This window comes from Helianthus annuus, chromosome 17, assembly GCF_002127325.2.
Source record: "Helianthus annuus cultivar XRQ/B chromosome 17, HanXRQr2.0-SUNRISE, whole genome shotgun sequence".
In the NCBI taxonomy this organism is placed as follows: Eukaryota; Viridiplantae; Streptophyta; class Magnoliopsida; order Asterales; family Asteraceae; genus Helianthus; species Helianthus annuus.
The window spans coordinates 149,155,048-149,168,387 of NC_035449.2; the positions used below are offsets into that span (position 1 = coordinate 149,155,048).

The 13,340-nt window shown below is 41.0% G+C and overlaps 1 protein-coding gene across 1 annotated transcript; it reads right to left on the reverse strand.

The window, feature by feature from the left end:
• Positions 1-6,963: 6,963 nt before the first annotated feature.
• LOC110929279 (probable 2,3-bisphosphoglycerate-independent phosphoglycerate mutase) lies at positions 6,964-9,517 on the reverse strand. The gene is made up of 5 exons (XM_022172408.2): positions 9,413-9,517; positions 8,720-9,044; positions 8,466-8,611; positions 8,070-8,346; positions 6,964-7,990 (listed from the first exon to the last, which is right to left on the reverse strand). The coding sequence occupies exons 2-5, from the start codon at positions 9,026-9,028 to the stop codon at positions 7,238-7,240; spliced, it is 1,485 nt and encodes a 494-aa protein (XP_022028100.1). The 5' UTR covers positions 9,029-9,044; positions 9,413-9,517; the 3' UTR covers positions 6,964-7,237.
• Positions 9,518-13,340: the final 3,823 nt, after the last annotated feature.

The following is a 13,340-nucleotide window of genomic DNA, read 5'->3' on the forward strand; positions in this document are numbered from 1 at the left end:
CTATCGAACCATATGCGTACGGCACCAACGAATGTTTGTGCGAACAGGTGGCACCAAGTTGGTAAATTCCACCCACCAGTTGCTCCCGCACCATTAAAGACTTGGAGATGGTCGTCTGGATCTGTCAACCCGTTGTATTTACCCACGTTGTGCGGTAATTTCGTTTTGTCGATTGCGGCGCAAGCGATTTCTTTGATAAATTTTGAGTTTTCAGCCATGTCGTCTGGACGATAGCTCAAAGTGTAATCGTGCTCTGCTTTCGGGTTATACCCTGCCCGTTTGGTTGGCTTGTATGCTTCGTGTTCTGGATGGAGTCTGCTGAACACTGTGGTTTCACCTTTATATGTTGGGTCGTCTTCGTCTTCATCCCATTCTGTGTTCATGTTGCGTGCGCCTAAATGGGCTTGGACCGGTTTTCTTTGCAAGTTGGAGTGTTGCACGAAATTGCTTTCTGTTTCCCCGTAGGTGTCACGTGTGTCGTGCGCGCTGGGCTTTCTGATGTTTTGTGCAGACCCTCTCTCCGGACGTAAGTTCCACGCACTAGTCTGCTGAGCCGTGTGTGTACTCAGAGGCCGTTGCGGTGGAGTTACGAATGTTGATTGGTTAGCTTGCGCTTGGAGCAGGGCTTGTTGTGCACTGAGCTGTGTGTAAACGAGGTTTATGGACGCCATCTGTTCGGCATACCAGGAAGCCAGAGTTTTTCCTTCAGGTAGCCCTAATAGTGCAGAGTAATTGAGATGCGCTTGTTCCGATGGAGCGGAAGGGCCTGCTCCATGGCTTAGGTTTTGCATCATTGGGGGTGGTTGGTGTGGTACCCCTGTTGGAGTTTGGAAAACCGCTCCATTTGTGATTTGAGTAACGTTTCTTGTTGGTGTTTGGAAAGCAAGTCCAGTCGTATTTTGGTTTACGACCCTGGATGTACTTCCAAAAACAGGTGGAAAATCATTGTTCAAGTGTCCTTCTTGGATGGTTTCGTTCCTTTGGCCCCTTTGGACGTGTGCGGTGTCCGAAACGAGTTCGAAGGAAGAAACTTCTCCATCAGCTGGGTGTGAGGGATTTTGTTCTGCCATTTTTCACGAGTGTTTTTGTGAAAGAAAAGAGGTGAGATTGGTTTTGTAAAAAAGCGGATGGCGCCAATGTTGAAACACTGGTTAGCACGAGGTTAATCAGTGGGGTTACTTCGTCTATATGGTTCAACCTCTTCTTCAACTCGTACTGATGGCTTTAGATCTGCAAAACAGTAAACACCGTTAGTCTCGTTAAGAGGGGAGAAGGGGATTTTCCCTCTTAACCAGGCTCCGGCGTGAGAATAAGTACTGTTCCGAGAAGGATAAATCAGTGTGTGTATAGAGTGAGTGAGAGAGTAAAGATCCTGAACCTGAATGCTGAAGGGTCTTATTTATAGCCGGAGGGTGAAGAAGGAAGGAGCAGCTGTGCCAGCTGTGAACGCGCGCCAGCTGTCCGACCAAGGGGAATATCCTCTTGATCTGCTCTGTTACAGCAGGTGTAGTGGTACACGTGGCGTCCTTGCGTTTGCCTGCGCTGGGTACCTTGTACTGGTGTTGTCAGCCTTGCTCCCTGGACTGTCGCAGGCCTATGTGGCATTCTGCTAGTGGTGACACGTGTTGTCCTTTATGTCGGATAGAGCATCTTTGATGCCAGCAGTGAATCGCCCGGAGGCCTTCTGGAAGCTTCTAGAACGTTTCTGTGACATGGGTGCCTTGTGTGCACAAAAGTGGTGTGGTCCCTGCCATGTAGGCAGGGAATTGGGACCATACCTCTTCAAGGCCCAAGAACACGAACACGAAATTTGATCTCAACCAAGATCGACCCTTTCTTATATTATAGAACCTTAACTCTACTAAATATATATGGACCCTAACTATCTATTTATACTAAATACTAGATAAACATTTAAATAAATAAATAAATAACCTTTCAAACTAATCTAAATCTGCTAGATAATTCTATACGTTCAAATAATTAAATAAACTTTCCACTTTGACCCCTTCAACTTTCTTTTAACATTGTATTAGGATTAAAACCTTCAAGACGAACATCAATCGGTATGGTCTCGAGTGTGAGGCGATTGAAGTGGTTACGGGTTGCCTGAGAAACTCAGTTCAGTGTTATTCATTTACATCTGGATGATAACTAGGATAAAGACTACCTGTTGCGACTGAGCACTCAAACATATTATGATTTAAAAAAAAAAAAAACAACACCACCACCACCACAACTATCCTTATGAACTTCTCGGGATCCTTGTTTTCAATTGCTGAAGTCAATTAAAGAACAGTAATAAAATTTTAGAAATTGTTTTATGTGTCTGCAGACCAAATTTTATTAATATGTTGCTAAACTTGGTATGCAGTTGTAAAATATGCATTTGAAAGAATTATTATCCTATAAAGAAGCAAGTTTTTTGTGCATTAATAGTTGTACTTTAAGCTTAGTGAGTTTTTCAAAATAAAAACTTGATTTTTCAATTTTAACCCAGACATTTCATATTTTGTATTTTAACCCCTTTTAATTTTTTTTTACTTTTAACTCAAAGTTTTTCTATCTTTTATAATTTAACACAACACTTTATTATTTGTAACTTTGGTCCCCCATACTTTTTATTTTTCGCAAGTTTTTCGTTTTACGTTTCGTTCTAAATTTTGCGAGTTAACATGCTGTAGCGTGCATGTGAGGTTCAATGTTTTTTGCTCTATTTTTTCATATTTGACAGACCCGTCGCAACACGTCCATTTTTTCCCTTTTGAAAAGTTCGTCGCAACGGGCGGGTCCTAGATCGACTAAGTTATTATTTTCTGCTTTTATGTTTCTGGCTAATTTCTTCGCATTAACACACTGTAACGGGTGTGCGTGGTTCAACGATTTTAGTCTGTTTTTCATTCAGTGTAATATTTACCATTTTATCTATATTATTTTTACGATGTTGAGAGTTGAAGTCGTTGTGGCATTGGTGCTACTTGGGACGGTTTTACTAATATTTTGTTTCGGTTTACCCCTATACTTCCTTTACCTAAAAAACTATTTTACGTGCATATTTTATGTACGGGTATGTAGATTTGTTCTACATTCCGACGTAAATTTTTTTATAGACGAGTCAGGTCAAATATAATACGTTTTCGTTTAAATAAATCATTTTTACGTGCATATTTTTATGTACGTTTTGGCATAAATTCAAGTTGTTCTACATTTCGGCATAAACTTTTTTGGGAAATGATTCAGGTCAAATATAATATGTTTTCGTCTTTATTTTATGTATGTTTCCTGAAGTTTGCTTCGAACCGAGTGGAGTCAAATTATTGTTTCTTTTTCTCAACTTTTTTCGAAAGCTCTAATTAATCCCTTTCGATTACATGTGCATATTTTCCTTCATACCCGTTACGTATTCTATGTATGAGTTGGGTCACATATAATACGTTATGATTGTTTGATATGAATTTGATTTACTTTACGTTTGTTCCAATCACAATGCTTAAACAGATTACATTGAGTTCAACTGGATACGTCGAAATGTGTGTTTTCATATGGTTAACGCATCATATAATGTTGGACTAATCCATTCAATGTTTACGATGTACCCGCGCCGCAACGCGGGCGGGTCTTAACCCTAGTTTAATACCAATTTTCAGAAGTTCGGAAGTTGGAAAGATTTTGTAACAATTTCTGATTATAATTTGATAATTTGAGTCATTTGATACCTCTTTTTTTTCCTAAATCAGCCTGTTTTGACCCAAACCTATTATGGTCACAACTCGCTTTTTGACCCGAACCAATTAATTTTTTTCTTAAATCAGTCAGTCCTGGCCCAAATCGCATGATCCGACCCGACTATTTTGTCAGGTTTACTATTGATGTATCTTGAAATTCTTGAACCATTGATGTCATACCATGGTAATGTTGTACTCCTAAAAAAAGTCAGCATCTTTGTGTTTCAGAGAAGAATCTGTTAAACTTCCTTACACTGTGTTCCCGAGTTAAGTTAAGGAGAGAAAAGAAAACATTCTCTCATTTTCTTTTATTTTCTCTCTGTTTCTTTCCAAACTGGAAAGATTAATTTTGGACAACAAATCTCTTTTTTTCTCTTCTTTTCTTTCCTTTAATGAAACTCTGGAACACAACTAAAAATTATTTTCTTCCAAACAGGCAAATTTCGACAAACCACGGGGACGAAAATGACAATTTACTCTTCTAAATAATATCAAGAAAAAGTTGTAATGGAATTTTTTTACCTGAATGAACAGCAGGGTCAGGAAGGAAGTAAGTTCATGACCAAGTGTATGCACCCTCATCAAAGGAGTCAACTGACTGATTGAGCAATATCTCCATAATCATAGGCATAAACACCTTTTGTCAATGAAGGGCAAGCTGTAGGCTCAACAGCTCTTTATAAGAGAATTCATTTTTCCTTTAAGTTGGGAAACAAAGCACTGCAAGATTTGACCCGCCAGTCCGCCACCCGTGCATCCAAAAACCATATCTGCTCAACACTAGAGGGGGCAATCTTGACCCAAAGCCTTCCAAATGGGTCAGTTTGGGTTGCTTCTAAAATTATATGGGTTGGTTTGTGTAAGATATTTTAACTAAATGGGACACAATGGGTCACTTGAAATTCCATCTTGTTATTTTCGGGTCAAAGCGGGTCGACAACAATAAAGAAATGGGTCGATGTGGGTTAGTGTCTTAAAGAAACGGGGCAGGTTTCGGATCGGAATGGGTTCAGTTCAAATTGAGTTTCGGGCCGAGACGGGTTTTGGCACGACGCAGGCTTTGGATCGGAACGAGGTCGGTTCGGGTCGGGTTTCGGGAAGACACGGGTTTCTGCATGGGACGGGTTTCTGCATGGGACGGGTTTCGGATCGCAACGGGTTTTGGGCCGACACGAGTTTCCGCACGAGACGAGTTTCGGGTCGGAACGACTTTCGTACCGTTTCGACGCGAACCGTTTTGACGGGAACCGTTTTGACCCGTACCGTTTCGACCAGTACTGTTCCGAATCGAACCGTTTCGACCAGTACCGTTTCGACGTGAACCGTTTCGACCTGTACCGTTTCGAATCGAACCATTTCGATCAGTACTGTTTCTAATCGAACCGTTTCGACCTGTACCGTTTCGAATCGAACCGTTTCGACCAAGAATCTCTATCAAGAATAAACGCAAGATTCAAGTGTAGTGATCATTGTTACTCAAGCTCGTTAGCTATATTCAGATTCAGAGTTCATCAGATAGTCGGGTAGAGTATAAAGTATAAATTAACTGAAAATTGTATAGCTCTGTTTCTAGATTAAATTATTAAGAAGTTCCAATTCACTAGCAATATTGTCAATGTCGAATGTGCAGTCGTCCTCATGATTTGCCATTTCAACCTCACAATCCTTTTTTATCAGTAATCCGTCTATTCAATGAAATTTATTCTGTATAAAACATAGTTATGGAAATTTATTCGACTAACGTAAGCCGCATACCTGCAAATCTACAATGGAAAACTGTTTTTAACAAATGATCAATGTAAGATTAAATATTTTTATATTATATTTAATCTAGTAGCCATTATAATCATTTACATTATATGGATCAAAATATATAACAATCCATTAGATAATTAGTTGGTAATTGTTGATGGGCCTAATTACCCTTATTAACTAATTAGGGTTTCCTCCTGGGTGCATATATAAGGAGAATAATGTGGAGGTTAAAGGGTTAGACAATTACACAAACCCTAATAACAAATAACATCAAATCGGCCTCCCTCTCCTCAACCGATACCCTTTTCGGTTTCTCTTATCACCATCATTAGATTGCATCCTAAGGAGGAACCAGACCAAACTGACAACTATGTCAAACACTGTTGCTTCATCTCCATCTAGATTCTCTGCTGGCTTGTGCTGATGCAATCAGGTATGTTTTCATGTTTTCCATTATGCCTAAAACAGAACTGATCCAACAATGATCAAGCCATCATGAAGACATGAACCTGCAATCGATTAAGAGCCAACAAAAACAATAAACTTTAGGTAAATCAAAAGTTTGAAGTGATTATGTACTAGTGTAAATCAACAACTCGACCATTGGTTGCAATCTTGGGCTGAAAAAAAAAACATTTTTTTAACCAACCCGATCCGACCCGAACCCGAACCCGTTCCAACCCGAACCCGTTCCAACCCGAACCCGTTCCGACCCGAACCCGTTCCGACCCGAACCAAAACAACCCTTTTTTTAATTGACCCGCTTTGAACCGAACCCTTTTCGACCCGAACCCGTTTTGACCCATGACCCAACCCGACCCGACCCGTTTGCCAGGTCTACTCAATACATTCTTCCCCAACAACAGTGATGTAATAAATTGTGATTCAAAAGTCAAAACACTTCCTAAACAAATACTTGGTATCTTTATTATTAGCTGCTATCCTGCTACTTTTAGAGCCTCAGATATTGCAAATCCTTAACTACCCGGGCTTGATGGATTCATTATGACTTCTGACCTTAACATTTGATTTGGTCTCGCACGTAGTTTTCATTCCAGGTAAGGCACACTACATATGACTTGGGGCTGTTTGGCAACATCTGAATGGTTAAGTGCTGAACCAGTAAGAGGTCAGGTCTGAACCATTAAGTGTTGAACCAGTAAGAGGTTTGAACGATTAAGAGGCTGTATAATGCTTAACCGTTCAGAGGCAAATGTCCCACCAGTTCAGATTAGAGGTCTTAACCATTCAGTGGCAAATGTCTGAACCATTCAGACATCTGCTCGTGAAACAAATAGTCTGAACCATTAAGTGCTGAACCATTAAGAGCCTCATTAAGAAGTCAAAGTATGAGAGGTCTAAATGCATTATACAGCCTCTTAATCGTTCAGAAGTCAAAGTATGAGAGGTCTAAATGCATTATAGCGTAAAATAGATGGGAGAACATAACTAGTGCAACGGAGACAACGAAAATGGGAAAAGACGCCATAGTTTAACATATTAAAAAAAGAAAAAATTCAGAAAAGATCACTCAAACTTGGCATATTCTAATTAAAATCATTATTTCTTACACACAATTCTTATTTCCAGCACATAGCTTCTGAAAAGCAGATTTTAACCACAACCCGAACCAGTAACACGCCTTTTTACCGTTTCTAAGTTCCTCGCAGCTTCAAGGAAACCGCACCACACGGTAAAAAAAAACAAAAAGGTCATTTTAGTTATGTCTTCCGAGGATCATCCAAACCTAAGCAGTTTCATAATTCAAGTTGAACAAACTTCTTTATAATTCCCATCATCTCACTCCCGGGAAACCGCCCAAGAGAACCTCGTGCCGCAGCTATTTCATCCAACCTCCAAACCGAATCACCCGAAAATGCTCGACCCGGTTGACTTATTTCCTCTTCCGCCGCCACATAAGCTGACAAGTCATCACCAGCTTCAACAGTTGGCAGAGGAAACGTATCAAGAGAAGTTTGTAAAACTACCGATTCACCACCAACCGCACCCACATAGTCTTTCAACCGACACAACGTAAACGGGACAGGCTCAAAGCTATGGTCCCCGTATTCAACCGGCGTAGAGTGGTCCCCGGTGACACATAGGAAAAACTGGAATTGACCGGCTGACTCTGCCTCCCAAAGAAGTCTCGCAAGCTGACCGATAGCTTTGTCAACCGCTTCCAACCCTTTGACTTTAAAAACAGTTGCTTTATCATGACCCGCATCGTCTATTGCCTTTATATGGAGAAAACCAAAATCATAGCCATCGGAAACACCGGGTTTGTGCTCGTCTTCTCCCGGTACAAAAACGTTAGGGCAAGCCCGCACGGGAGCTGATAACGCGTTTGCGATTGCAGTCGCTTTAGATGTCAATAACGTTCGATAATCTCCAGTGGCTCCAGGAGCTTCTAGAATATCAATCCCGAGAGACAAATCGAGGCCAGCTATGATCTTTGTGGGGGCCACCATGCAGGGTCGTAGCCCATGGTTCTTCTCAAACGCCGGAACCTACAAAAATCACAACGTTGTTGTTGTTGTTATGGTTATTTGTTTGATGCGGGATTTTTGTTAAGGGTATAAACCATACCTCGATTCTAATACCGCAGCCTCGTAAAAGGACGATATTGGCGATGTTTTTGTCTTCGGTGGCACGTTTTTGGTTGAGAGGATGAGCGACCAAAATTTTAGAAATCTCTTTGGATAATTCGTTGACAACGTTTGCAGTGTGTTTGGCTTCTTCTGTATTGTCGAGAGGCTTTGCTTCTAGAAGCAAACGATTATCCTTTAGCGGGTCGGTTCCCGATATGTTTCCGCTTAGTTCAGGCCCTTTTACGACAACTCCGCACCTGTGTTCAGTTGCATACCTGAAAAAAAAAGCCAAAAGAGTGTAATCTAATTTATAAAAGATTACCAGGTTTATTAAAGTTAATATGTCGAGTAGGCGATTATTATCGTTAGAGACTGATTTTAACACATTGCGCACCTGACTCTGACTTCATACTCGGGATACGATGGCAGCTTCATTTTATCAAGTGCTGCACACAAGATGGGCCCCTCTTCTTCAAAGTGTCGATCGGCCCGTCTGCTGGTAACCACTCCGGTTTTCTCATCGAAAGTTGCAAAGTTTGACTGATGGATTGTCAACACAACGAAAACCGGCATCAAACATTATCTAGAAACAAATACGCTACAAAAGTTGGTACATTCACAATAAGGAAGAAAGTACGGCTTACATACTTTAAAAGCGATGTCCCCGGGAGCCATGGCCAATCCAGCACCCATCGATTCAAACGCGCCTCTACCACGGTAATAAACCTGCGGGTCATAACCCAACAGAGACAGATGCGCAGTGTCACTACCGCAGCCCAACCCTACTTCAACCGGGTCCATAAGACCGTTAACTCTGGCAGAAGCAATCGCGTCTAAATTCGGCACTTTGGCAGCTTCTAAAGGAGCTTTGTATCCAAATCTTGGAATAGAAACATCCCCCAACCCATCGATTAACACGAATGCAACTCGTTTACGCAGTGTCTCTGAATTAACCATTCTTCTTCTTACACCCCTATCAAGATCATACCATAATCATAACAAACTTGAAGTAGAGAATCTTTCAAGATTCAAAATTTCGTAAAAAATTGATATGGGTATTTCATATTATGATATTCTTGATCCATAATCATGCTATATATGAACATGCACAAACTCAAATGTATACTCTTAAACTAGGGTTCATCATCAGCTGATCAAACATATACAGACAAATTGAAAGAACAACCAAATGGATAACCCTATAATCTATGTTACGATTATGTAGTGAGATTGAATCACTAGTGAAGGATGAAAAATCTGGAAAAAATGTTGTATACTTGCATTTACAAGTTATAAAGCAGGAATTGATAGTATAAAGAAGATTAAAACAGAAAGACTGACCTGATTCAGTTGAGGGTTTTGATTTAGAGGAAATCTTGGGAAGATGGTGTTGAAAAAGATTGTGTTTTGATGAATTTTTGGGTATTTGTTCGATGGTTTGCAAGGAGCAAAGAAGAATCTGACTCCCTCATGTGTCCGAATAAAATTAAAATTAAGTGAGTATGAAATGACAGAATACCCTTGCTACAAAACAAAATAACTTAAATTATTAAATAATATTTATTTGTGGGACCCACTTATTAAAAAAAAATAACAACCCCATCCCACCCTCACCCCTTTCTTCTCCACCCAGACTGCCGCCACCATGATTTTTCATCGACCCCCGCACCACCTTTCAGACCCCAACCGAAGGCGGAAACCTCGGGGCATGGCACTATTGTCCAGTAGAAATCCATAACAACTAATTTTACCAAATATTTAAAGTTACGTCCCATACCATAACATACTTAGCAAATCAGTTAATACAGACATAGTATCTCACAGACAAATAAATTGTTTCGACAACTCAGATGTCAAATAAAGATAAATTGTTTGTTTCTAAGACTCCATCCTATCTTGATTCCATCAAAAGCAAGCATAGCATCCTAGGCACTTGTCACATACGTTAAAGTAGAGGTCAATACACATAGTGTAAAGGTGAGCATACAAGTTTGATATAGCATATTAGAGTTCGAAATAGTTTACGCATAACCAACATGTAACATGTACAAAGTGAAGGCAAGTAGGTTATCAACAGAGAAATATGCACAAACGTGACTGCGAGTTGTAGAATGCGCAACACATATCCCCACTGGGACACGTGAAGTAAAGCCCTTAACAACCCCTGTCCATGGCAGGTGCTGAGTCCAAACTATAGTACTATCGTTGCTAAGGTGTCAGGCAACAATCACTGTGTTAACATAACATTTAAGCATTCATCGAATAACACGTAGCATGCAATAACGGTCAGCGTATAAATAGTGTTTGCGTTGTGTGTAGATTGTAATTTGATATAAGTAACGTGGAACACCCAAAAGTGCGTAAAACAAAAAGGGTTCGAGTATACTCACAGGTTGTGTTTAAATAAATAAACACTCTCTTGGATTGAAGGGGGCGCTTGAGAGATTAGCCTGAACAGTTAACGATAGCATAAATGATAAGCGGTGTGTAAAATGGTACAAAGTACCAAGTATCGGATGGTAATCCGATCGAATGGCCAGTCGATCGGATGGCAATCCGTTCGGATGGTCATCCGATCGGATGACCATTCGATTGGATTGGCATCTTGCTTGGTAAGAATGTGTTTGTGTATGATGGCTTTGAGGTTTTCATTGTAGCATTTTGAAAACAGAGAAGTATCTATACCCTTCAGGTCGATCCATCGAACGACGGCTCGATCGGGTAACGATCCGATGGGTAGGACACTTAGTGAGAGCAAGTTCACAACAGGGTTGTCACTCGATCGGATAGCAATACGATCGTGTGGCAATCCGTTGGTCACTGTTCATGCATTGAACATGTTGAATATTGTTTAACTGTTGAGATCCAAATGTCACATGGTCGGATGGTCGTTCGATCGGATGGCAGTTCGGACGGCAATCCGTTCGACGTTCAAAACTCTTGAAAGGTTGAGATAATGTTTAAGTGTGGAACCAAGTGTAAGCCGATCGGATGGTTGTCCGATCAGATGGCAATCCGATCGGACGACAATTCGTCCCAACGGCCTGACCGTCTTTGACACTTAATTGTTTTGATGGTTTTGCAGTTTTGATCGTGACGGTGTGATATCATGCTAAACAACAGAAACCCCATCTTGACTTAATTGACCTGATCGAACAGGAATCACCCTAGTCCGACCAGTCAGCTGTTTGGGATGGTCGTTAATGTTTAACCCAAAATCGGTGGCCTCTCAGAAAGAAACCAGATCTTGAACCAATACATCACTACGAAAGAGTAGAAGATTAGAATGAGCTCCGATTCTATCGGTTTTGAGTGCATTGAGTGTAAAAGAGTTGAAAGAAAGTTAGAAAACCATCTTTCAATCTTTTTAACCATGGATATGTGTAGATTTATACGAAAACTTTGTTTACTTTTGTGGAAATCCTTCAGATCTGAGTTGTTCTTGGCGGAATGAGGCTAATACTTGAAGTTCATAAGAACCCCATGATGACGTCACCCTAAAACACCTCAAATCCGTTGATTTCACGGTTAAAAGTTAAGATTCAAAGGTGAAAAAGGTGAACGAGTGCATGTAGATCATAGAAGTACAAAATTTAGGTTGAAAACTTACAAGAATTGCGAGAAATCGAGAGAAAGAAGGCTGAAGTGCAGCTGGGTCGAGTAGAGAGCTGTCACATCAAGTGATGTGGTAAGTGAGGGTATTTATTGTCACACCCCCAAAATCCACCTGCGGAGTATCACCGCTTGGGAGCGTGACTGACCAGGATCAAACCACCAATTATATCAAACATAGCATTTAATAACAATCAAAGACATAATTGATGTTCAAAACCAAATACTGTTTAAGTAGCGGAAGCAATATAAAGTAAACCCAAATAAGTTATAAGTTTAATAATGTTTCATGACCCATCTGTCCACAACGACCTGCTCCTTCCTTGTGCAAGCTCCATAAAGTACCTAAGGTCCTGCAAGGCATGCAGCAAATAATCAACAAACTAGTTGAGCGAGTTCACAGAAAGTAAGTTCATAATCATAGGGCGTGAGTTAACTAGTGGGGGCTTCCCATGTTTATCCTGGCTAATGAGGGTTTCTCAATAACGGTACTTACTAGACTAACATTCCGACCATGTGTTCTTCTTTACCGAGAACAGGAAAACGTACGGGGTCACGTAGGCTTTACGTGACGTGCCCTTCCCCGAGGACAGTGGTACGCGTGAGGGCTACGTAGGCTTTACGCAGCGTGGCCTTCCGAACTGGAAGCCAGTGAATGGTATTGGGTTACGTAGGCTTTACGTAACGTGTCCTCCCGACCCGGGAGACATATGGCAAATAATCTGGGTTGCGTAGGCTTTACGCAACGTGTCCTGACTAACCTGAGGACGATGGTCTATAGTCTAGAAAAGGCGTAAGTACGAGTATTCATTCCATAACCAACATATCCAAACCAACTCCCAACCCGGGAATCCCATGCCTTGGCTGTGTGAACTCACCTTGGGTTGCTCGGTAGATACACAAGTGAACAGGTAACAAGTAATGGTCAATCTCGTCCTATTATGGTATTATACAAGTTAGGTTCGGTTCAAGCACCGCACGTATGTGTCATACAAGTTAACACGTTGCAAGCATGCAAGGATCATGGTACACACGTATGAACATAGCAAAACACGTATAGCACGTTTATCAATCAAAGCATATCAAATCATACTTGTGCGATTCATTATATGTTTTCCAAACATCACCCGGCCCAAACAATAAACCCCTTTCAGATTCTCAATTGGCCCAAATAATCATAACATTTTAATAATGAGCCGGCCCAAATAATACACCCTAACTTTCGGCCCAACTAAAACAAATAACAACTTCTTGTGTTTGAGTGGTCTTTGGGCCTGCCCGACCCAAACGGTAACATATGACTGCCCAATAAAATTACCGGCCCATTTATAAAACACAATAACTTGTGCAGCCCGGATCCGGTTGTGGGTTTAATCGGACTGGGCTGCCCGGCCCAACATACCAACCAATAACACGTGACAATTTAGAGCCTCATCCTACCCGAGCGGCCCAACAATTTACCCAGCCCAATCATCAACCGGCCCAAACAATCCTTGACCAGGATAACTCCCTAACAGCCCATTAATAGTTATGTCCGGCCGATTTACAATTCTGTTCGGCCAATTTACAATTCACGGATCATTCAACAACAAGGCATAACATCCCATACATCAATTCGGTTCTGACTTCTAATCATGTAACATTATTCAAAACCCCT

Excerpts from the sequence above, each read along its gene's own strand:
- LOC110929279 (XM_022172408.2), bottom strand. The coding sequence starts at position 9,028 with ATGGTTAATTCAGAGACACTGCGTAAACGAGTTGCATTCGTGTTAATC. Across the intron at positions 8,612-8,719 it reads CCGGGGACATCGCTTTTAAA|TCAAACTTTGCAACTTTCGA; the intron begins GTATGTAAGCCG and ends ACAATCCATCAG. Across the intron at positions 8,347-8,465 it reads GAGTATGAAGTCAGAGTCAG|GTATGCAACTGAACACAGGT; the intron begins GTGCGCAATGTG and ends TTTTTTTTTCAG.